Source organism: Rhinatrema bivittatum, chromosome 5, assembly GCF_901001135.1.
Source record: "Rhinatrema bivittatum chromosome 5, aRhiBiv1.1, whole genome shotgun sequence".
Lineage (NCBI taxonomy): Eukaryota > Metazoa > Chordata > Amphibia > Gymnophiona > Rhinatrematidae > Rhinatrema > Rhinatrema bivittatum.
The window spans coordinates 88,906,183-88,929,886 of record NC_042619.1 but is presented as its reverse complement, the minus strand read 5'-3'; the positions used below and the strand labels follow the sequence as shown (position 1 = coordinate 88,929,886).

The following is a 23,704-nucleotide window of genomic DNA, read 5'->3' as shown; positions in this document are numbered from 1 at the left end:
GTTGTCACGTTGTCAGACATTACTCAAATTGCTTTGCCTCTGAGTCTGTGGCTGAATTGCAGGCACGCTAGTCTAACTGCTCGAGCTTCCAGGTGGGTTTTATTTTCGATTCCTCCTCTTCCTTGTTCCATTGTCCTTGGGCCATCGGTTCCTGACAGTGGGCTCCCCACCCTCGCAAGCTTGCATCCGTGGTGAGCAAGATCCAGTTCGGTGGGGATAGGCTTACTCCTCTGCTTAGGTGGTCTTCCTGTAGCCACCACTGGAGCTGAGAACGTGCCTCTACTGGTAGTTGGAGATGAATTGAGTAGTCCTGGGACAGTGGGTTCCATCGTGACAGTAAGGAGCGCTGAAGCAGTCGCATATGGGACCTTGCCCAAGGGATGATTTCCAGGGTTGATGCCATGAGGCCGAGGACTTGAAGATAGTCCCATACGTTGGGTGTGAAGCGCCATGCCATTCTTTATGATGCTTATGGCCAGGGAGACAAGAACAGATTTTTATAGAAAGCATAATTTATTGAACAATATAAGTATTCCTGGGAGATGCTGATGCCATGTCTCTGACAACCTGTCCACCAGCATCTCATAGTATACAGGAAGTGATCCTTCTTTTATAGATAACATTCAATATTGTGGAAGATTCTAGTGTGCGTGACTGCCCAAAGAATCATTTACATAGGTTGTCATGGCAACAGCATGATGTGACTATCTCTGAACTGCCCTGATTAGTTTTCCCAGGAGGTGGGGCTCATTAGGTGGGGCCCATTTACCAATCACTCTCTAGGTAGTCCTTTGTTCTGTTAATTGCCTTGATCAGCAAGATTCTAACATATCTGTGGCTGTGTTTATAGAAACCTGCCTTTTATTGTGACCGGATAGCCTCACGCTCCCGCCGTTGGTTTCTTCTTTGTATGAGCTTATGAATAAGCTTCTTCTTAGAGCCAGGTTACTTGCATGTCCAGATATCATGAGCTTTCTGCAAGTCATTCTCAGCAAGTCAGTGAGTTCATTCAGCCAAAGCAGGCTAAGAAACCCGAGGATTCTGGGAGTTTTTCTTTCTCCGTGTTGGTTTTCTGTCCAGGCCCACTCATCATGAGGCGTGCATTGGTCATCAATCATCGTAATTGTTCCATCAGTTTCCTTCTCCTTGGGGAAGGGAGGAAGACTTTGTTCTGTCTTGTGTCGAAGCAGGTCCCCAGGTACTTTAGCGATTGAGAGGGCTGCAGACTGCTCTTGCCCGTGATCACGGCCAGAGTTCCTTCCTGCAGTAGGCTCTTGACTCTGCTGATCACCTGTCAACTCTCTTCCGAAGACTTTGCCCTGATTAGCCAGTCATCCAGGTAAGGGTGTATCAAGATCCCTTCCTGCCTCAGTGTTGCCACCACGACCACCATGATTTTGGTGAAGGTTCTGGGGGCAGTTGCTAGGCCAAAGGGTATTTCTCAGAACTGGTAATGGTGACCCAGTATCGCAAAGAGCAGGAAGCGCTGGTGATCCTGATGGACTGGGATGTGAAGGTAGGCTTCGGAAAGGTCCAGGGAGGTTAGAAACCTCTCCCAGTTGTATTGACATTATTACGGAGCAAAGAGTTTCCATGTGGAAGTGTAGAACCCGCAGATGACGGTTGATGATCTTGAGGTCCAAGATGGGCTGGAAAGATCCTTCCTTCTTGGAAATGATAAAATAGATGGAATTGCGCCCCATATTTTGTTGGGGAGTGGGAACCGGAGTTATTGCCTTCAGACTGAGTAGTCTTGGTAGAGTGTTTTCTACTGCCAGTCTCTTGGAACGGGAGTGGCAGGGTGACATCAAATTTATCTCTAGGGATGCTGCGGAACTCCAGAGACTAACCTTCTTGAATGATGTTTAGAACCCATTTGTCCGACATTATCTCGACCCATCTTTGGTAGAAAAGGGCAAGTCGACCCCCTATATCCTCTTCCTGTGGATGGGTTGGCCCATTCTCATTGTGGAGCATGGCTGGAGCCTGCTCCCCTCTTAGTCTGTCTGTTCCGAAAGGGCTGGGACTTTCCGGAGGGACGAGGTGCCTGGAACTGCGAGCTCCTGTAGGGTCTAAAAAGCATTGCGATGCTCTGCCCTTGGTTCTTCTGGGGGAGGGACACAGATCTTTTACTCCTATTTTCCGGTAGCCGAGGCACCGGGGATTCGCCCCATTTGCTGGCTAACTTCTCCAATTCGCTTCCGAACAAGAGAGATCCTTTAAAAGGCATTCTTGTGAGACTCACTTTAGATGTCGCGTCCTCAGACCAATTCCATAGCCATAGTTGTCTTCTGGCTGCCACTACCGACGCAACGCCCCTGGGTGAGGTGCGTACCAGGTCTGAGCTTGCGTTCGTGAGGAAGGCTGCTGCAGGTTCCATCATCTCACCGGTATACATTCCAGAGTTATTTGCCTCTCTCGAGAAGAGCAAGCAGGAATGTGGCACCAGTGAGCAGCAGGAAGCAATCTGCGGTGTCTTTGCTGTTGTGTCGAAGGCCTGCTTAAGGATGGATTCCAATAGTCTGCCCTGAGTGTCCTTCAATGCAGCCCCTCCCTCAACGGGAATCATCATTCGCTTTGAGACGGCACAGACCATAGTTTCCACTTTCAGAAAATGCAGGCATTCCTTGGTCGCTGGTTCTAGAGGGTATAAGGCTTCCAAGGCCCAACCCCCTTTGAAGCCGGCCTCCGGGGCATCCCATTCCAGGTCAATCAGTTCCTGGATGGCCTCCATCACTGGAAAGTAGCATGAGGCCTTACGAAGGGACACCAAGATGGGGTTCTTCTTTGGTTCCTGCCATAGGGTCCGTGCCAGGAATACCTAGCGTCTTCAGAGTCTGGGAAACAAGGTTTGTAATTCGTCCTTGTGGAAGAAGTGAAGCATGGTTCGGTATGGTTCCATTCCTGGAGGGATTTCTCCTTTTTCCAGGGAGTCACTCATCATCTGAGGTATCTGGGTCCCTGTTAGGGAAGTTCTTGGTTAGGCGAGGCATGTCTCAAGGCATCCGAACAGGGCAGGGAGGATCTTGTGCTTCCGACTGGGATTGAGCCTGGGGCGCAGCTGGGGCTGATTGCGCCTGAATGAAGGCTTGCAGCCCTTGGAAAAATTCCAACCAGGAGAAGGTCCCTGGGTCCATGTTAATCCCAGGGGGAGTCAGAGTAGGGGCCCCAGAAGTGCCCTCCTGTGGGGAAGCCATGTAGGAGATGCAAAGGTCCGGGGAGCTACCTTCAGTAGTTCCGGAACCATCTCTCGACAGTAAGGGACCAGGTTTTGGTTCTCCAAACCCTGACAAATTATTTTGGGATTTGGAGAATTTTTCTGTTCATTTAATAATCAAACTGACCAAACTGGGGCAAACAGTACTTTACACTCTTAGGGTTTAAACTGCACCAGTAACCAAAGCAGAATTATGTTGGTAGTTTTCCTTTATTGCCCCTGTAAAAAAAAGTACCCATGGAGATGTGTGCCTTTTCTGTAGAAGCTTTCTAGGAAAAACATGCCTTCTTTCAAAAATCCAAAACCATGTGCATTCTCGATTTCCCCAAACTAATCCTGATTACTTCACATCAAGATAAATACATGTTTAACAACGTACAAAGAGGGTAGGCGCTTTTCAAAAAGACTTAGTTTTATCTGCAGAATTGGCTTTGAAAATTTCCCATAAGCTTTTAGCTCAATAATCCTCTAATACCTGCTTTACACACATAATACACCAGGGGTCGGGAACCCATGGCTCGCGAGCCAGATAATGCTCTTTTGATGGCTGCATCTGGCTCGCAGACAAATCTAAATCAGTGTGTTGCCACACTTTCCAGTCTCCTGCTGACCCAGCTACTCCCCGGTCCTGCTCCGCCCGGGCTTAAAATGCTGTCAGCCCGGGCGGAACGCAGTAGAATAGCTGGAGTCTGCGGCACAGGCATGCTCTCTTCTTCCCGCCCCCCCCTGCGACCCGGAAGCGGTAAGCATCGGGTGCGTGCGTGGGAAGAAGAGACCACGCTAGTGTGGTCAGCATCGGTCCGACGAAAAGAAGACTGTGCAGTGCGGCTCGGAGGAAAATAAAGAAGAGCTTCAACCGCGGCCGATGGGACTCCTCCGCGAGGGCTGAAAATGAAGGAGGTTAGCGTTGGGAGGAGGCTGCTGCTGCCACGAGTTCCCGGGGTGGGGCTGGGGGAGAGAGAGTGAATGAGCGAGCATGTGTGTTTGAGATCCTGTGTGTGTGAGTGAGAGATTGCATGTATGTGAATGATTGAGAGCCTATATATGTGAAAGAGAGTATGTCTGTGATTGAGAGCCTGCCTGTGAGAGAGAGAGAGCATGAATGTAAGTTTACGACTGGGAACCTGTATGTGTAAGTTTGTGATTGAAAACCTGTTTGTGTGAAAGAGTATGTGTGTATGATTGAGATCATGTGTATGTATGATTAAGAGCCTGTGTGTATAAGTAAGAGAGAGCATGTGTGTCTGTGTGTGATTGAGAGCTGGTTTAGGTGATGGAGCATGTGAGTATGTGATTGAGAGCCTGTGTGTAAATGAGAGAAAGAGAGGACATGTTTGTAAGCATGTGAATGAGAGTCTGTGTGTGAGAGAAAAAGACAGCATGTATTTATGTGATTGAAAGCCTGTGTGTGTGTAAGCATGAAAAGATAGACAGCATGTGTGTAAATGTGTAATTAAGAGCCTATATAAGTGAGAGAGAAAAAGCATGTGTATATGTGAGTGACTGACAGCATGTGTGTATAGGTGTATAATTGAGAGCCAGTGTGAGAGAGAGCGCTGGTATGTGACAGAGAGGAGAAAGTTCCAAGCAAACCACCCCTCCCTCCTGCTAATTCAGAACAATCTCAGGACACCTGGATATCAAACGTTCCCAGGTATGCAGAGCAAAAAATTGTTTGTATCCTTATTATTTTTTATTACTGGGTCTTTGTGTCTGCTATTTTGAAATATTTTGTTGGTATCTGGAAATTTTTTATATGAGTTTTTAATTATTGGATATTCCACTCATCAGCTGTTTTGAAATATGTTCTTTTTGTTAGTACAGTTTTACTGCTGATGATTTTATATTTCTTGATTTGTTTTATAAGGATGGGTGATGTTTCTTTTTTCCTTTGTTACACTGCATACAGAGACACTCTGGCTTGTTGCAGTTTCCAATTCAGTTTTTTCTGCATGCTTCTAGTTATGCGTTTTGGTCTCTTTATTCTATGTTAGGTGAGGGTCAGCACGTGATTCAGGTGAGGTTTTCTGCTGGCGTGTAGTTTCTGTTTAGGACTCTATAGCAGCCTGACTTGGTCCGTTTTCCTAATAGGAGATGTATTGGTGTCTTAAGGCCTGGTGTAATATTTTCAGAGACTTATTGTACTTTAAAAGTGTGATCTTACATAAAATGCACACATTTACTTGTATTTAGTTTTAAACATATTGTATGGCTCTCATGGAATTACATTTTAAAATGTGGCGTTCATGGCTCTCAGCCAAAAATGTTCCTGACCCCTGTAATACACTATATTAGATTTTCTAAGACACAAAATGAATTTGAATTAGCACAAGTTTGAAACTTGTGAGTAATAGTGCTACTGTTCACAAGTTTCAAACTTGCGTTAATTCAATCCCTTTTTGAGTCTTAACATTTTGTCCAATGTACACGTATATTTATTTATTTAGGGATTTTTATATACCGTGGCACGTTCAGAACATCACCTCAGTTTACATTAAACAGTAATGCAGCAACAGGCTTTACAATAAAATATTGAATATTAAATAAAGGTATTAAACAAAAGTATTAAACAAAAACTGATACATTCAACAGGCTTTACAGACAATTTGGAACTAGAATCATTTTTCAAATTATATCAATAATATACACGTAATAGGGATAACATAAGTGTTTGGTAGAGGAACAAAAATTGATATACGTTTGGGGGATTTACAGTAGATAGATTTTTTCTAGGGAACAAGTGCTGAATAGGAAGGGACAGGGGGGTAAGGGAGGGGGAAATGGGTTATGTATGCGGCAGGTAAAGGGTCCTGTCAGTATATACTTTTCTGTGTAGATTTTCATGCAAAAAAATAAAATTAACAGAAATAAAACTAAGTTACCTTGTGGAGTTAAATGTGAATTGTTAGCTTGAGTGGCAAGATGATTTTCCAGTTCCTCAATTTGTTGTCTATACTGCTGTAACTGTACTTCAAACTGTTCAACCAGGGTTCTGAAATAACTAGATAAATTGTTATAAAGTCAGTTTACAGCTTGCTCAACTAAACACCTTCCTACAAACCTTGCTATTGGAATTATTACTGAGATAAAAAAAATTTGCTTTCAGGATTCTTACAAAATGGAAAAAAAAAACAAAACATCAAAAAAACACAACACAAACTTGTCATGGCAATTTGCAACACTTATGTTTCTGGAATTAGTCACTCACTAACCCCTTTTTCCATGACCAGAACTCTCCCTCCATACCCACTTTAGTACTCAAATAATGTTTAGCATTATTAGAAGCATCCTTTTGTCTTCAAACCTTAAAATTAAGTTTACTTTAAAAAGTGGAATGCAGCTTCTTAGCAGAAGGCCAATTAAAAAGGTTCATGTGACTCTGGTATATTCAAGATAGAGAGGTCTGAAAGGTCAGGATACATGTTACAGTACTTTCATTGCTCAATCACAACTCCAATCTACTTAGGCATCTTTCACCTACTAAGATGATAGGCAGCTGTGGTCCACTGAAATTGAATAGTCTTACATTGCAAAATACATAAGACACAGGCCTTCTAGAAATCCTAAGCACTTTTAGATGGCTACAGTGTAAGGGGTTTAGGGAAGGATTTAAGAAAAACACTACTTTAACCTGCAGATTATTTCTTACCTTCTGGCAGGCATCTCAACTCTATAAATCCTCCTACTTTAAGATTTTCAAAAGAGCACATACATTAAAAAACTAATTCCAGACAAAAAGTTATGCATTTATAAATATTGCAGACTAATCATACTTTTGCCAGAAAAGGAAAGTAACATTGCTATTTTATATCTTTTGATGGCAGCACAGTTAAATCATTTTACAAATCTGTAGTGGAAAGTGTTACAGTAAAGAAACCTCTTCCTATTTGAGATACATTGCTGCTATCAGTACCAGCTCACTCCTTGGAAGAGGGGCCTACTAGTTAGAGCAATGGGTTGAGAACTAGGGAACCTAGAATAAAATCCCATTCAGACCACTGACACTTTTTAATCTTAGACAAGTCATTATCTCCTGTTGCCTCACATACATATTTAGATTGTTAATGCTCTGGGGCAGGGACTTGTACCAAATACTTAGCAGTATTATACAGTGCTCTGCATGTCAAATAGTGCTATACAAATGATATATATTAAGTATATTCACAAGAGGTGGGCTTGCACTCAACTCTATTAACCAATCAGGACAGCTCTTATGGCAAGGGTTGCCAACTCCTGTCCTCGAGAACCACAAACAGGATATCCTGAAAACCTGGCCTGTTTGTGGCTCTCGAGGACCAGAGTTGGCAACCCCTGTGGTTCATTCTTACTAGCCTGCTTATAACCATCCTTCTCCCAAGATTACTGTACATAAAATATCTGCTCTTTATTTAACAAGTCCTGCTGTAATCTATATTAGCTTCAACAGCTATCAAATACATGCCAAAAGTATACAATAGATCCACTGTGTACATGTATTTATTTTATACCAATACACTATTTAAATAAAAACTTACTCTGCTGGAGCTGTGTTTTCATGTTGAAGCCCAGGTGGTGTTTTCTGTGTCCTTAGTGCTATTTCAGCATTCTTCAGCTCCTAAAAAAAATACAAACCAAACTACAATGTACTACCTTAAAATTAAAAAAAAAATGTAACAATCTCCATCAGCATATGTAAAAAAAACAAACATGCAATGTGAACCTTTCATCTTAATACAGTGTACCTTTAGGAGGGGCAGAGATGGGTAAACAAGAACCTCTGATACTCAGTGAGAAAAGGGGGTCTGTAATGCTTTCCAACAACCAATCACAGCTAAATGATAAAAATGCACTTGCCCAAGTTCCTTTCTGATAAGCTGTCATGCAACAAGTTTCAATAGTTTTAAGCATTTTCACCAAAATTCACTTTTATTCTGGCTTATGTATCCAAATTCAAACAAAAGTCAAATTAGTTTGATCAAATCCCTTAATAAATTTGAAACCTGGCATTGTCCATAATACCCAATATGGCACTCTTGACATACACAAAGCATAAGCATTGTATTTAACCATGGCATAACAGGGAACTGAACTTTTAGAAGTATCTTTATTAGGACATGGTATAGATTCACATATGTAGGCAATGTTAATGCAAGTCAACAGATGCAACACTCGGGGCATAATTACATGGCGCATGTGTTTACCTCTGATATATAAGGCTTTTATCTTAACATGGCTCAGGTAGACAGCAAAGGGACAGCATGCGCAGGGGGAAGGGGGATAGGGAAAATGTATGGGAGCCAAAGTAGCTTTTCTTTCTTATTGGGTCACTGGGACTCAAATTCATCAGTTCCACCTGCCCTGCTGAGCAAAGGAGTAGATAGACAACCAGAATTTCACAAAATCTACATCTCAGCAGGCGAGCAGGGTTAGAGAGGGTCAGAAGATATCAACAGCCTCTTTGGCTTGATCAGGTCTGGGAAGAGCATCCCAATCCTAATGGGGCTGACAAAGAAGAGCATGATTTTCTTTGGGAGGGTGGAGTATAAAAGCAAGAACAGGTCTTCCCTGAAGAATAAGCCCTGAAGGAAGTTTTTAATCCTTTCGGGTTACAACAGTGTAAGTATTTCTGGATTTGTTAAAACTACCATAATTGAGCTCTAGCTTTCACAATATGATGTAAAAGGGAACCAAATGATGATATTTAGCATTTAATTTTACTACCGTAGGCCAAGGGTGCTCAAACCAGTCCTTGGTTAGAGAGATACTGAAAATTGCCAAGTTTTCAATATCTAATAAATATGCATGAGATTTATTTGCATGCACTACCTCCTATTAAGCAAATATATTTCATGCATATTCTTTAGAGAAATCCTGAAAACCCAGCATGCGGGGGGGAAGGGGAGGCGCAGCTGAGGACTGGTCTGGGCAGCCTTGCTCCAGACTATCAACTAGATTACAATTAAATGGAACAGTTCATCATGTGCTTGCTGTTTCCCATATCCCTTCCCTGAACATAGCACCACAGAGCATCTAGGTAACTATTATGTGTACTGCAAAGTAAATACCTATGGAGAGGGAAAGCCTTAAAGTCAGAAGATTCGTAGGTAGTTTCTTTCCAGTTACAGGTTTAATGCAACCCTAAATTTACAAAATACTTGGCTCTTGGGAGAAGCAATAGATGATGCTTCTCTCCTTACAGACTATCTATATCTATCTGAGAAGCTTTGATAGCTATGGCTCAATTTAGAAACAGAAACTGGCAGAAAAGGATGACTTGGCCCAGCCAGCCTGAGTAAGACCTGAACAGCATAGTAGGCAATCTGTGGTCTTCTGTCTCCCACTAAGGTCCCTTTGCTTTTGTTCCATATATGCTTGAATTCTACTACTGTTTTGGCTTCTGTCTACTCTGCTGGAAGTTTGTTCCAGGTGTCCAACCACTTTTCTTAGAAGGTTTGTTGGTTCGGGTAAAGTTGAAAGTGAAAAGGGAGACTTATCCTTGCTGCCAATCCTCCCCCTCTCACCACTCCAATTCCCCACACACCCTCTCTTCACTTACCAATCCCCTATGGCCCTGCCGATTCCCTCTATCCTCCAGCCCACAGAAAGAGAGCGTTGGCAACTCAAGACCACATATTCCTCTTCCTCTGCTGATTGGAACCATTTTCACATTTTAAACCATGCAGAAGCCAGTAGTGCTCTATGGTTCAACATTGAGTTGAGCCTCAGGCAGCAGAAGAGGAGAATATAGGCTGAAGCACTAACACACACCTACTTATTGGTTGGTGATGAGAGAACGCTGGTTCAGAATAAAGGCCAGGATAGGAGGATCAGGAGTGGGGAAATGCAGCAAAAAAGCCTCTAATCATCTGTCCATCCTCTCCCTCTCCTCCCATTTGGCTCTTCTGTTTTGCAGGTTTCCTATGATTCACTGGACAATGACAGCCTATGGCAAAGGTCAGATTTTGCAGCACTGCCATAGCATCACAGGAAACCAAGGACTCAGCATGCAGTGGTTATTCAAAGTTACACCTCCTTGAACATTTTTTCATATTTTGATGCGTACGTGCGTCAGACTTGCATGCATTTGAGGTTTTTTCCACTCAGGAACACACCATACTACATAACTTTCAGGGCCAAAAATGTATTGAGGATCAAAGCATATATGTATCCAAAAAACTGATGTTCCTTGACCAAGTCTCCATCCCCCCCCCCCCCATCTGAGTCAATGCTTGGTGGAAACATCTTTGGCAGCAATTACAATTGCGAATCTCTTGGGATAGGTCTCCATAATTTGCACACCTAGATTTACCTATATTCAACCACTCTCTCTTATAAATCTGTTCAAGCTTTATCAAGTTCGTTGGGGAGCAATGATGGACAGCAATTTTCAAGTTATGCCAGAGACTTGATTAGATTGTGTTCAGGGCTCTGAGTGGTCCACTCCAGATCATTTACTTTTTGTTCCTTGGCCACACCAATGCAATCTGCCTTTAAAAAGGAGCTTGCCCAAATGTGACTTAGACCAAAAATTAGCTGCCTTTCAAGGAGTCTGAAACGCTACTAATCTAACTCCCGATGCCCCTGATGAAGAGCCGAAACGCTGGGCATTCTTTCTGGTCTACATAAAATGTTTGTTCATTCTCATCATACATTTGAATATGGACATTTGAGCGGCTGCTTTTTAAACATAACTGCACATTTCCACCTTATACTTGTATGTTTAACTCACAAGTTGGGTAATCGTTTGCACCACAAGTGGATGTGGAAGGAAAACAGTTTTTAAAAAATTTAAGAGACCAATGATTATATATTTGAGATTTCCAAAAACCGCTAAGCATTCCTAAGTAGTATAGGAACAGCACTATAGCAAACATCAAAATCTCTGTCATATGAAGGTATCTATGTTGCTTTCAAATGTGCTATATTCGCATATTCCTTATATTAAGGCTTTAATGATATTACTATATTGATATGTTATGCTATGTTCTTGTTTATTTTAATCTTTCGCTTCCATACTGCCTCTTGTTTATCCCCCCCATGTTTTTATTTTCCCCTGTTAATATGTACTTTCAATTCTTTTGTTCAACTGTAAATCGGTATGATGTCCCCACTAATACCGGTATATAAAAATTTCTAAATAAATATATTTGCATATACATACACATCTATCTATATCTATATATATCTACACACACACACACATACACACACATATACCCACCTAGTTTATCAGGATATTTATTTTCCTTTGCCCAAGGCCAGGCATAAGACATGCAGTTAAGTGGCCTCATTCTGTGTCTCTCCATGCCAGGAAAACCTTTTGCTTGAACACTTTCCTTTTCTTAATTCCTTTTATTTTTTCTGAATTGCAGTAAGCGAGAGAGTTAGGGGGGAGGATCTCTCTCAGTCAGAAGCTTAAGGCAAGGCTGCAAAACAAACCTTCCTGAAACTTTGTTCTCGACTTTGTCTCGGCTCAAGAGGCTCTTCCGCTCTTCCTCCCGGGATCAATCAAATTTCCTCTGGGACTGGGAAGCCTACCAGTGAGCTCGCTCTGCTGGGCTAAGCAACAGCTTAGCCCTCAGACTAGTACAGGCTGTTCCAATCCAAACCTTGCTGCACTACCAGGAATCCTAATATCTCCTGGAGGCAGAGAATACTGGATTCTTCTGGGCTGCATCATCTATAAGCAATGGCAATGATGTTATGGAAGAATTCACTGTTCTCTGCCTTCATCTGCTGATAGGGGGACAAAATCCACTCATATGGACTGACCTGGACTGTGTAGCACATGACAAAATGAAAGTTATTCTTAAAAACAAAATTACTGGCCATATGCACAGACATGGCATAATAGGAAAGAGTCTTACCTTATCAGCCTCAGTTTTTTCAAAGATGTAAACAAACATGTAGATAACGATGAGTCAGTTGATATAATAGATTTGGACTTACAGAAGGCATATGACAGTCTCCCGTGAAAGACTCCCCAGGAAATTAAAAAGTCATGCATAGGAGGCAGTGTCCTATTATGAACTAGTAACAGGTTTTAAAAAAACAGGAAACAGAAGGTAGGACTAAACAGTCAGTTTTCCAAATGAAGAAAGATAAACAGTGGAGTGCTACAAGGATCAGTATTGGGTCATATGCTGAGTAATATCCATAAATGATATGAAAAAGGGAATAAGTGAGGGTGATCAATTTTGCAGATGACAAAATTATGCAAAGTTGCTAGCAGCAGATTTCAAGAATTGAGAAGGACCTTGTGAGACTAGAAGAATGGGCATCTGAATGGCAGATGAAATTTAATGTGGAAAAGTGCAAAATGACACACAAAGGGAAAAATCATCCCAAATACAGCTACACAATGCTGGATTCTGTATTGGGAGTCCCCATCTAGGAAATGGACCATGGAATTCTTGTAGACAATATATTGAAATCTTTAACTCAGAATGTGGCAGCAGTCAAAAAAGCAATATATGGTCAGCAATGAACCAAAAAGAAATGGAGACGATAACAGAAAATATGCTGCCTCTACTGAGCCATGGTGCAACAGCACCTTGAATGCAGTTCTGGTCATCCCACTTCGAAAAAGATAGCGGAACTAGAAAAGGTGCAGAGAACAATAATTATAAAGGAGATGGAATGGCTTCTATATTATGAGAGGCTATACAGGTTAAGATTCTTCAGCTTAGAAAAGAGATGGCCAAGAAGGGACATGAAAGCTTTATAAAATCATGAGAGGAGAGAAACAAATAAAATGTTATTTACCCTTTCAAAAAATACTAAAACAAGGGAGCACTTAATGAAACATCTAATAAAGTACTTTTTTCATTCTGTTCACAATGTATTACCAGAGGATGTGGCCAAGGCAACTAGTTTAGTAGGGTTTAAAAGAGTTTTGGACAAGTTTCCGGAGGAAAAGCCAATAAAACATTGTTAGCCAGGTAGATTAAAGAAAGCTGCTATCCTTGTGAGTGACAAAAACAGATCTACTTTATAGGATCTGCAACCCAGACAGGCTACTCTCAGACAGAATGCTGGGCTCTATGGACCTTGGTTTGACCTAGCAAGGAATTTCTTTTGTTATGTTCTTATTTATTTATTTAACAATTTTTATATACCGGCATTCGTAGGACACATCATGTCGGTTCACAATTAACTGAGAAAGGAAATTACAATGAACGAGGATAGAGAGAGTCAACGAGCAGGGATACAACTTTGTACAACGAACTGGATGATGATTATCCATGTTAAGAATAGGTATGCATCAGGATGTTAAGGATGCATGTACACTTAAGAACTTAACATATGACTTAACTTAACTTCTTATGTGAAGATGTAGCTTCCCTCTGATTTAAAGGTATCTTTTGCCCTGTACCCTTCTCCTAGGCCTCTAGGTATGATAATTACAAAGGTTCAGGCTACAATCTTGACTCTACAGTATATACTCCTAGGGGAATTCTGCGAACAAAAATTAAAAATTGTGTACAAAAATTTAAAATTCTGCAAAATATTGGTCAAAATAACAATGTCACGCCCCCTCATCTCTGATTCAAATTGATTCCAGCTTAGCCTCCAGCAGCATGCTGTTCTAAGGACCCAGGAGAGAACTTCATCCAACTTTGGACTGCCTTTATAGGTCCCCAAGCAGAGACTTCCTGTGGCACTTGCTGATGTCCTATCCTCCAAGAATATATAAGGAAGTCACCTGTAACCAGCAAGCACCTCAGCAACATGTCTCCTGGTGCCCTTGTGTTCCAGTGTGTGTTGCTATCATTGTCTTGTTCCTGCCTTGTACCTTGTTCTGTGTTCCTTGTTCCTCTATGCCGTTTATTGTCTAGATCAGTGTTTCCCAACCCTCTCCTGGAGGCACACCTAACCAGTCGGGTTTTCAGGTTTGCCACAATGAATATGCATGAAATAGATTTGCATACCCTGGGTCTCCAACATATGCAAATCTATATCATGCATATTCATTGTGGCAAACCTGAAAACCCGACTGGTTAGGTGTGCCTCCAGGAGAGGGTTGGGAAACACTGGTCTAGATTCTTGCCAGGCTGCTTTTGTTCTAGTCCAGTGGTTCTCAACCCTGTCCTGGGGATCCCCCCAGCCAGTCGGGTTTTCAAGATATCCACAATGAATATGCATGAGAGAAAATTTGCATGTTATGGAGGCAGTGCATGTAAATGTTCTCTCATGCATATTCATTGTGGATATCTTGAAAACCCGACTGGCTGGGGGGGTCCCCAGGACAGGGTTGAGAACCACTGTTCTAGTCCCTGCTTGTTCCTTTCCTTGCTTGTCCTGTCTGACTTGGATTGACTTCCTGGATCCTGTCCCTGGCCTGGCCTCCATCCTTCTGCTGCCTGCCTGACCTCTAGCCTGTTTTGCTGTCTGCTGCCTGCCTCAGCTCACACTTGCCTGGACTTTTCTATTGGATTGCCCATGGGATTCACCTAAGTCTGCTGAACCCTGGAACTCAAGGGCTCAAAAACTTGCGGATGTTCGGGCTTGGGAGGATTCCGCAATCGCACAGGCGGTGTTCACTGGACCACGGGCAGTCTCCTGCCCTATTCGAGAGTAACTTTGGTACAATCCACTTGTGGGGATTAGCCTGCCTGCGTGCAGAGGAAGGAGAAATTACTACTTAACTGATAATTTTCTTTCCTCTAAGGAAGGCAAGCCAATCCCAGATCCATCCTTGGCTGTTAACCTTTGCTTCACCCTTTAGCTACGGATGATGCAGTGTGTTCTTCCTGCTATTCGTTGGAGGACAGGGAAGTGGACCTTAACCAGCCCCTCAGTTTAGTAACTGTTTGTTTTTTGTCTGAGCTAAGTGTTCTCTCTATTGGTTGGAAGCATGAGTGGTTGATTGTTAATAAGCATTTTCAAGTGATAATCAATTTGTCCACAGTTTGACTTTTTTAAGAATACTGATGGGCTGTCTGGGCAGGGCTTTGTATCTGTGATGTCAGCTTTTACTCTGTCTCCATCTGCTGGTAAAGGTGCATAAATAACCCACTTGTGGGGAATGACCTGCTTGAATGCAGAGGAAGCAGAATATTCCATTCAGCTCCTCTATGAAACTGCAAATGCTTTTAATGAATGGCCAATATCAGAACTGCAGATCAGATCTATAGAACTGGTTCCAGCTGAAAAGCTTTTCCCCAAGACAGGCATTGCCAAAATAGTGTCCATGGCCAGAACATATTAGAGACAAAGAAATATTAGAGAGCTCTGAACGGAACAGACTGGAGACAAAGTAATGCAGAGAGAGTTTTGACCACCACAGAGTACAGGAACAAACTAAAAAAGTTTAAAATGCTAGTAACATTCTGAAGAGTGGCAAAACTAATGCATTCATTATACCTACATTAAAGTATTCATGGGAAAATTAAGAGACTATGCAAGCAAATTAGTAAGCAACAGTCTGAAAATAAAAATACCAATAGCCTTTTAAGTAAAGCAAAATTGCTTACCTTGTAATAGGTGTTATCCCAGGACAGCAGGATGTAGTCCTCACATATGGGTGACATCAGTAATGGAGCCCTATACGGAAAAACTTCTGTCAAAGTTTCTAGAAACTTTTGACTGGCACAGTGTGCCCACTGAGCATGCTCAGCATGCCATGATATTCTTGGCCACAGGGGTCTCTCCCTTCAGTCTCGTTTGTAGCAATGAGCGATAGCCAAAAATAAAATAATAAAACGTATCGGACCCAACTCCGCGGGGTGGCGGGTGGGTTTTGTGAGGACTACATCCTGCTGTCCTGGGATAACACCTATCACAAGGTAAGCAATTTTGCTTTATCCCAGGACAAGCAGGATGCTAGTCCTCACATATGGGTGATTAGCAAGCTACAGGCTGAGTCATCCTTGTATTGGATCAACAGTGTACAACTTGTGCAACAGGCACAACAACTGGCATACTGTTGGGAAAAATGAGGCAGCCTGAAATCATAAAAGGTTGGATGCGGAAGGAGTTGGATTATGCTGGAAACAAGTTCTTTAAGACAGATTGTCCATAGGCTAAATGTTGTCATCCTTCCCTGTCGAGACAGTAGTGTGAAGAGAACTCCATGTTGCTGCTTTACATATGTCAAGGATTGGCACTAAACGATAGTATGCTACTGAGGCTGACATTGCCCTTACTGAATGTGCCCTTACTCGTCCTTGGAGAGGAAGGCCTGCTTTTTCATAACAAAACTGTATGCAATCTGCTAACCAGTTGGATAGAGCATGTTTACCCACTGCTTTACCCAGTTTGTTTGGATCATAAGATACAAAGAGTTGAGTGGATTTCCTGTGGACTGTAGTGCGGTCTAAGTAAAATGCTAGCACACGCTTTCAGTCCAGGGTATGTAAGTCCTGTTCTCCTTGATGAGAATGAGGCCTTGGAAAAAATTTGGGTAAAACAATGGATTGGTTCAAGTGAAATTCCGTAACTACCTTGGGAAGGATTTTTGGATGTGTACGGAGAACCACTCTGTCATGTAGGAATTTTGTATAGGGTGAGCATGTGACAAGCGCTTGCAACTCGCTTACCCTTCTAGCCGATGTAATGGCTATGAGGAAGATAGTTTTCCATGTGAGAAATTTGAGATCACAGGAATCTATGGGTTCGAAAGGAGAACGCATGAGTCTTGTTAAAACCAAATTCAGGTCCCATTTTGTGACTGGTGGTCGAATTGGTGGTTTAAGGTGCGTTAAACCTCTCATAAATCTACTGACAAGAGGTTGGGTTGAAATAGGTGCATCTCCCATCTTGTTATGGTAAGCTGAGATTGCACTTAAATGTACTCGTACAGATGAAGTCTGGAGACCAGAGTCTGAAAGATGGCATAAATAGTCTAGTAGGGAAGTTGTAGAGCAGGAGAAAGGATCAATACTCTTTTGCGTGCACCACAAAGTAAACAGTTTCCATTTCGAAGAGTAGCTCTTTTGTGTTGAAGGTTTACGTGAAGCTAAAAGCACTTGAGATACATTGGATGAAAGATTAAGTGGTTGTAAAATCAAGCTTTCAACATCCATGCTGTTAGGGATAGGGATTGAAGGTTGGGATGGCTCAACCGCCCCTGATCCTGAGTTATGAGAGTGGGGGTTATTCCCAGACGAATTGGATCCCTGACTAAGAGGTCTAGAAGTTTGGGAAACCATACTTGTTGAGGCCAATACGGGGCTATGAATATCATGGAGCCCTTGTCTTGTTGTAGCTTCACTAGAGTTTTGGTTATGAGCGGTATTGGAGGATACGCATATAGAAGGCCTGAGTTCCAAGGGCGAGCAAAGGCGTCCTTGGATGGTTGGTTTTTCTGTTTGTGTAGAGAACAGAATATGTCCATTTTGTGATTCAGAGGAGATGCAAAGAGGTCTATGGTTGGTTGTCCCCAACGTTGAAATATCTTGGTTGTTACTAGAGGGTCGAGAGACCACTCGTGAGGTTGGAAGTGACAACTGAGGCGATCTGCCACTACGTTGTGAATGCCTACCAGATAAGTGACCCGGAGAAACATTGAGTGTGTTAGGGCCCAGTCCCAAATCTGTGCAGCTTCTTGACACAGGAGATACGAGCCCGAACCTCCCCGTTTGTTGATGTACCACATGGCAACTGTGTTGTCTGTTTGTATGAGAACAGTCTTCTGCGAAAGGCAGTCCTTGAACGCATGTAGCGCATAACGTATAGCTCGAAGCTCTAGGAAGTTTATCTGAAAAGTTGCTTCGAGTTTCGTCCAAGTACCTTGGGTCTGCAGATGGCCAATGTGTGCTCCCCAGCCTGAGGTGGATGCATCTGTAGTTAATGTCACTTGCACAATTGGTTGTTGGAAAGGTAGGCCCTTGAGCAAGTTTCCATGTTTGTCCACCAGAGGAGCGAGTAGTATAGTTCTTGAGTTACTCGGATAGGGAAAGACATTGGTTGAATGGCTTGTATCCATTGACTTGAGCGTACATTGAGTGAGTCTCAGCTAATTTGGCCATAGGAATGACGTGGACTGTGGAGGCCATGTGACCCAATAGGGTGAGACATTTATGCGCGGTTATTTGCGTGCGTGCTCGAAGAGAGCCGGTTAACGAGGCTAGTGTCTGTGCACGGTCCTTTGGTAGGAAGGCTTTTGCTGTTATGGTGTTTAACTCTGCTCCGATGAACTGTAACCTGTGAGTCTGTGTGAAGTGGGATTTCTGGTAGTTGATGAGGAATCCCAAGGATTGGAGAAGATTTATTGTGAGCTGGAGAGAATTGAGAGCTCCTTGCTGTGTTTGACTCCTGATGAGCCAATCATCTAGATAAGGAAACACGTGCACACCTTGCTTGTGCAAGTGAGCTGCTGCCACTGCTAGGCACTTTGTGAACACTCGAGGTGCTGAGGCAAGGCCGAATGGTAGTACCCTGTATTGGAAATGTTGAGTACCTACGAGGAATCATAAATATTTGTGATGAGGAGGGAATATGGGAATGTGAGCGTAAGCGTTTTGAAGATCCAGAGAACAGAGCCAATCTCCCTTTTGAAGTAGAGGTAACATGGTGCCTAGAGAAACCATCCTGAATTTTTCTTCTCAGAAATGTGTTGAGATTTCTGAGGTCTAGGATTGGACGTAGGCCTCCGGTTTTCTTTGGAATGAGGAAATAACGGGAGTAGAATCCTCTGCCCTGCTGAGGCCAGGGAACTGGTTCCACGGCCCTGGCTCTCAGAAGGGTGGATAGTTCTGTTTGTAGAATAGTGGATTGGTCGTTGAAGTGAGAGGAGTGTCGTTTGGTATAGTGAGAAAGTCCAAGTGGTACCCCTGAGATGTGATGGAAATTACCCACTGGTCTGTGGTGATGAATGACCAATTGTGATGGAAGAATGTGATCCGCCCACCCACTGGTATGTGAGGTGTCGGATTGGTAGAGAGGCTGCTGTTCCCTGGAATCACTTCAAAACCCCGATGTGGATGCTGTCTGTGGAGGGAGTTGTGGTCTGGGTTGTGACCATTGAGGTGGTCTAGATGAACGCCCACATGTAGGAGGATAATATCTTCTCAGCCTGTAGTAAGGACGCTTAGACTCTTTCCTTGGGAGTCTCTTGAGGCATAGATGACAATTGTTTTAGAGTTTCTGAATGTTCTTTCAAAAGAGAAACAGCTTCTTTAACTTTATCCCCAAATAAGTTCTCCCCTACACAAGGGAGATCTGCTAGTTTGTCTTGTATTTCAGATCTTAGGTCAGATGCCTTAAGCCAGGCCTATCGTCGAGCACTGATACCAGTGGCCGACATCCTGGATGCAGTTTCAAATGAGTCATACGCTGCACGAACCTCATGTTTGCCTGCTTCTAGGCTTTTATGAATTATGGTTGAAAAGGATTCTAGAAGTTGCTGGGTGAGATCCTCAGAGAGTTCCTGTATTTGTTTCCATAGGTTTCGTTGGTACTGAGTCATACAATTGGTAGGCAGCAATACTGGATACCAATATAGAACCATGAAACATTTTTCTACCAATGTTGTCTAGGAACCTATTATCTTTGCCTGGTGGGGCTGAAGAGTGAGATTTTACTCTTTTTGATTTTTTTCTGCGCTGACTCAACTACCACTGATTGGTGAGGTAATTGAGTTTTTTGAAACCCTGGGATGTGTTGGACCAAGTATGTTGCATCCACTCTCTTGTTGACTGGAGGTATGGAGCAGGGATGTTCCCATAACCTGTGCAATAACTCTACCAGGACTTCGTGGACTGAAACTGCCAAAACTTCCTTGGGTGGGTCCACAAATTGCAGCACTTCTAGTGTCTTTTATCTGGAATCATCCTCGGTGTGTAATTGGAAAGGGATGGTGTCTGCCATCTCCTTGACAAAATTGGAGAATAAGAGGTCCTCCGTAGGAGAACGTCTTCTCTCTTCTGGAGGAGATGGTTCAGAGAGGACTTCCTCTGAGGATGTGTCCGTATCTATATCCTTCCAAGTGTCCGGTGTATGAGGATGAAGAGGTGTAGAAGGTGTATACTCCCTTGGCCTCGATGAATGTTCCAACAGTTTTGATGGGAGTAATGGTGATATTGGTGGATGAGGGTGTGTAATCCCCGATGGACCGGGGATTGGCTCTGAAGGTGGTAGTTCCCTTGGAATATCCTCTCCAGTGGGTGGTGGTATTGTTGGTTCTGGAGATTTTATCGGAATGGCACCAATAACAGTGTCTAGTTTTGCCAAAATCGGTGCAAAGAAAGATAAATCAGGCAGTGGCATTGATGGCATCGAGGGCGGGTGGCGCTAGTGGTATCAGCGATGGTATTGATGGAATCGTCGACGGTATCGGCAGGTTTATGGGAACTAGCATCAGTGGAATCGGTGATGTCAACGGTATCGGCAAGTTCATGGGAACCGACGTCATCGGTGATGTCGATGGTATTGGCGATGGCGCTGGTCTCGATGGCTGAGTTGGCATTGCACCGAGGAGCGCATCCTGTACTGCCTGGCGAATATAGTCGTCCAGTTCTGCCCGCATAGCTAGAGAGACCAGAGCAGCTATGGGGGGAGGCAGTGAAGGTGATTCTGGTACTTCCCCAGAGCCCTGAGGAAGTACGGTTCCCGGCACCGATATTGGTGGGGATCGCCTCGGCTTAGAAAGCCTCGGTGACGCGTCGTCTCTCCAAGGTTTCTTAGGTTGCGATCCAGGAACCCTCGATGGATCACCGGGTATCGGGTCGATGTCCGGATCGTGTTACCTCTGATGCAGATGTTTTTGCTTACTTTCGGCGGTCTTCTCGATGATTGATACCAACCTGAATGAAGACGTAGATGGGGTTGGCGATGCCCTATCCCCTGCTTCATCCGGTGCTCACTTTTTTAGTACGACTTTGTGGATGTTGACGTCGACGGCATTAATTGCAAATGGAACAAGTGCTCCATTTTCTCCATCTGGAGTTTTCTCCCTTTCGGCGTCATTTCGGCACACTTTACACAAGTTAACACGTCGTGCTTCTCCCCAAGACACATATCAATTTTATAAGAGGTAGTAAATTATATTTTATAAGAGGTAGTAAATGTTATAGGAGGTAGCAAATCATACAAGAGATTTCACAGTATAATGTATATAATGTAAATAATGTAATCCTTACAGTTCGGCTCTTTAAGACCCTTGTTGTAATGTAACTTTTGATCTCCTTGCACTTATGTTCCGTTCTCTGTTCTCACCCCTTGTTACATGTAAACCGGCATGATGTGGTTTCTAACCATGAATGCCGGTATAGAAAAAACGCAAATAAATAAAATAAATATCACATTCTAAATGCAGGTCCGTAATGGACATATTACAGCAGCAGATCGGTCATTTTTTAAAACCCGAGGCCATAGTTAAGTCGGACAGCCGATGACTTGAAGGCCAAAAGGACGGTACGGAACAGACAAAACTGATAGAAAAACTTACCGCGATGGTAAATACGGGAGACCCCTGCGGTTCTAAAGTTTTTATAAACTTTTTTATGAGGTAAAATTCACCTCAGAGGACTCCTAATACCCGTGAGGCTAATGGCTCCGCGGAAAAAAGAAGACTGAAGGGAGACCCCTGTGGCCAAGAATATCATGGCATGCTGAGCATGCTCAGTGGGCACACTGTGCCAGTCAAAAGTTTCTAGAAACTTTGACAGAAGTTTTTCCGTATAGGGCTCCATTACTGATGTCACCCATATGTGAGGACTAGCATCCTGCTTGTCCTGGGATAATGTCAATTCAGATTGACGAGTAAAAGAAATGCTGAAAGAATTTCCTACTAATAGCAATAGAGAAAGTATTAACATCCTGAAGTGTGGTAAAATTAATCTAGTTTGTCAGTATTGTCAAAAATCATTTAGTCTTGACTTTGAGAGATTACAAACAGATCAAGAGATTGTTTAATTCAGAAATATGAAGATGAACTAAGCAGGAATAGACTGAAGATTACACAGACAATATTAAAATTCTTTTAACAAACTATCCTTGGGAACAGTTTTAATAATATTTGGAAGCAGAGATGATCTATTGGATAACCATTTTAAAAAAGCCCTTGAGGGTAAATGATTAAAACTTGATTGCACCTCATTTGAAAGATGTGTGTTATGGAGCCCATCTATGGCATCTGATCTCCTCCTTCCTTTAGAAACTAATTCTCAATTTAGGTGTTTCAGAATTTAGACTATCTGAAGAGAAAATGAGAAATTACTACATACCTGATAATTTCCTTTTATGAAGTGGAGTTAGCTTGTCTAGCTCCACGCTGGTAATGGAAGTAAAGTGAGCGGTAGGGGTTAAAAGAGGAGATGAAAAGGTCAATGAAGGGACAAAAGGGGGAAGGGTGAAGTTAGCCAATAGAAGAAGAATATTTTGAATGGAGAGACAGCGATTGGTGGAAGGGGGAGGATATAAAGGGAAAACGGTTTTGCGCCTCAGTCTGAGAGGAATGGCTGAGGCAGCGGGCAGAGGCTTTTTTCCTTACTAGGGAGCAACGTTGAGGCAAATTATAGTAGGTGCTTTTCTTATAAAAAAAAATAATAATAACAAAAACAATTCAAGGGACAAGAAGAATTATTCTTAGCTTCCGGCTAGTGCCTAGCAATAGGGGACATTTCCCATTTGTGCTTTATATAAAAAAAAAATATATATATATATATATATATATAATTCTATTTCGATTCATAAAGAAATTTATTCTGTTTACTCCCATAAGTTAAATTCTTGATTTCAGCACCGGTGCCTCTCCCCCCCCCCCCCCGTGACCATGCCCAAGAGGGCCCCCCGCTCATGGTCGGCCTCTCGCGCGGCCCCCGGGAGCCCTCTCCCTGCCGTCGTGCCTGCCGCCTCAGCTGCGTACCCTCAAGTCTGCGTGCGCCCCCCGCCCCCCTCCCCCGCCGCAGAGAGCGCCTCATACCTCCTGTGTCCCTTCGCCTCCGGTTTCCTATGGGTTGCTCGCCCATCACTCAGAACGCCTGCTCGAGGCCGCGGCTGCCGATTCTGGCGAGAGTGGCCCCGAGCCCGATGACATTGGCGCAGTCGTGGACGCGGCCCCGCCCCCCAGGGCCGATGCAAGCGAGGACATAGCGGAGGTGTCCCTGAACGCCTCCGCTTTGTCCTTCAGTTTTTGGGATCCGGCTGTGCCTTCCTCTCCTCCCGGCAGGCGTTTTGATGAGGCGGCGGCTGCTCCGGCGTCCAGCCCGGCGCAAGCGCCGCCCGTGCTCGTCAGGGGGGCGGGGCAATCGCCTGTTCGCCCTGCCGAGGGGACGCAGAGCCCTTCGTGTAATAATAGAGCAGCGAGTAGGGGTAGGGGGAGAGCCCGGGGAGCTGCGGGTGGGTGGCGAGGCAGGATTGCTGGCAGGGTGATGGAATTCCCGACCCGAGGGGCTCGGGGAATTAATCAGAGGAGGATGGGAGGAGTAGCTGGCAGAGCTGGGTGGGTTAGGAAAGGGGAGGGGGCGTATCCCACAAGCCCGTCCAGTGTAAGGGGCAGTAAGGAGTGCCATAGGAGCAGCGCTGGGGCCGGCATAACAGGAAAGGAAGGCAGGGAGGTTAGGA

General features: G+C 43.6%; 1 protein-coding gene across 6 annotated transcripts in view; it reads right to left on the bottom strand.

Annotated features, from left to right (window-relative positions):
- The window catches only part of NUP58 (nucleoporin 58), a 206,913-nt gene that overhangs the window by 84,704 nt on the left and 98,505 nt on the right, over nucleotides 1-23,704 (bottom strand). For all 6 annotated transcript variants that reach the window (XM_029602565.1, XM_029602567.1, XM_029602562.1 and 3 more), the window contains 2 exons: nucleotides 7,732-7,811; nucleotides 6,100-6,218 (listed from right to left, as the gene is read on the bottom strand). In XM_029602565.1, coding sequence (XP_029458425.1) covers nucleotides 6,100-6,218; nucleotides 7,732-7,811 — 199 coding nt within the window. The remainder of the gene's footprint in view (nucleotides 1-6,099; nucleotides 6,219-7,731; nucleotides 7,812-23,704) is intronic.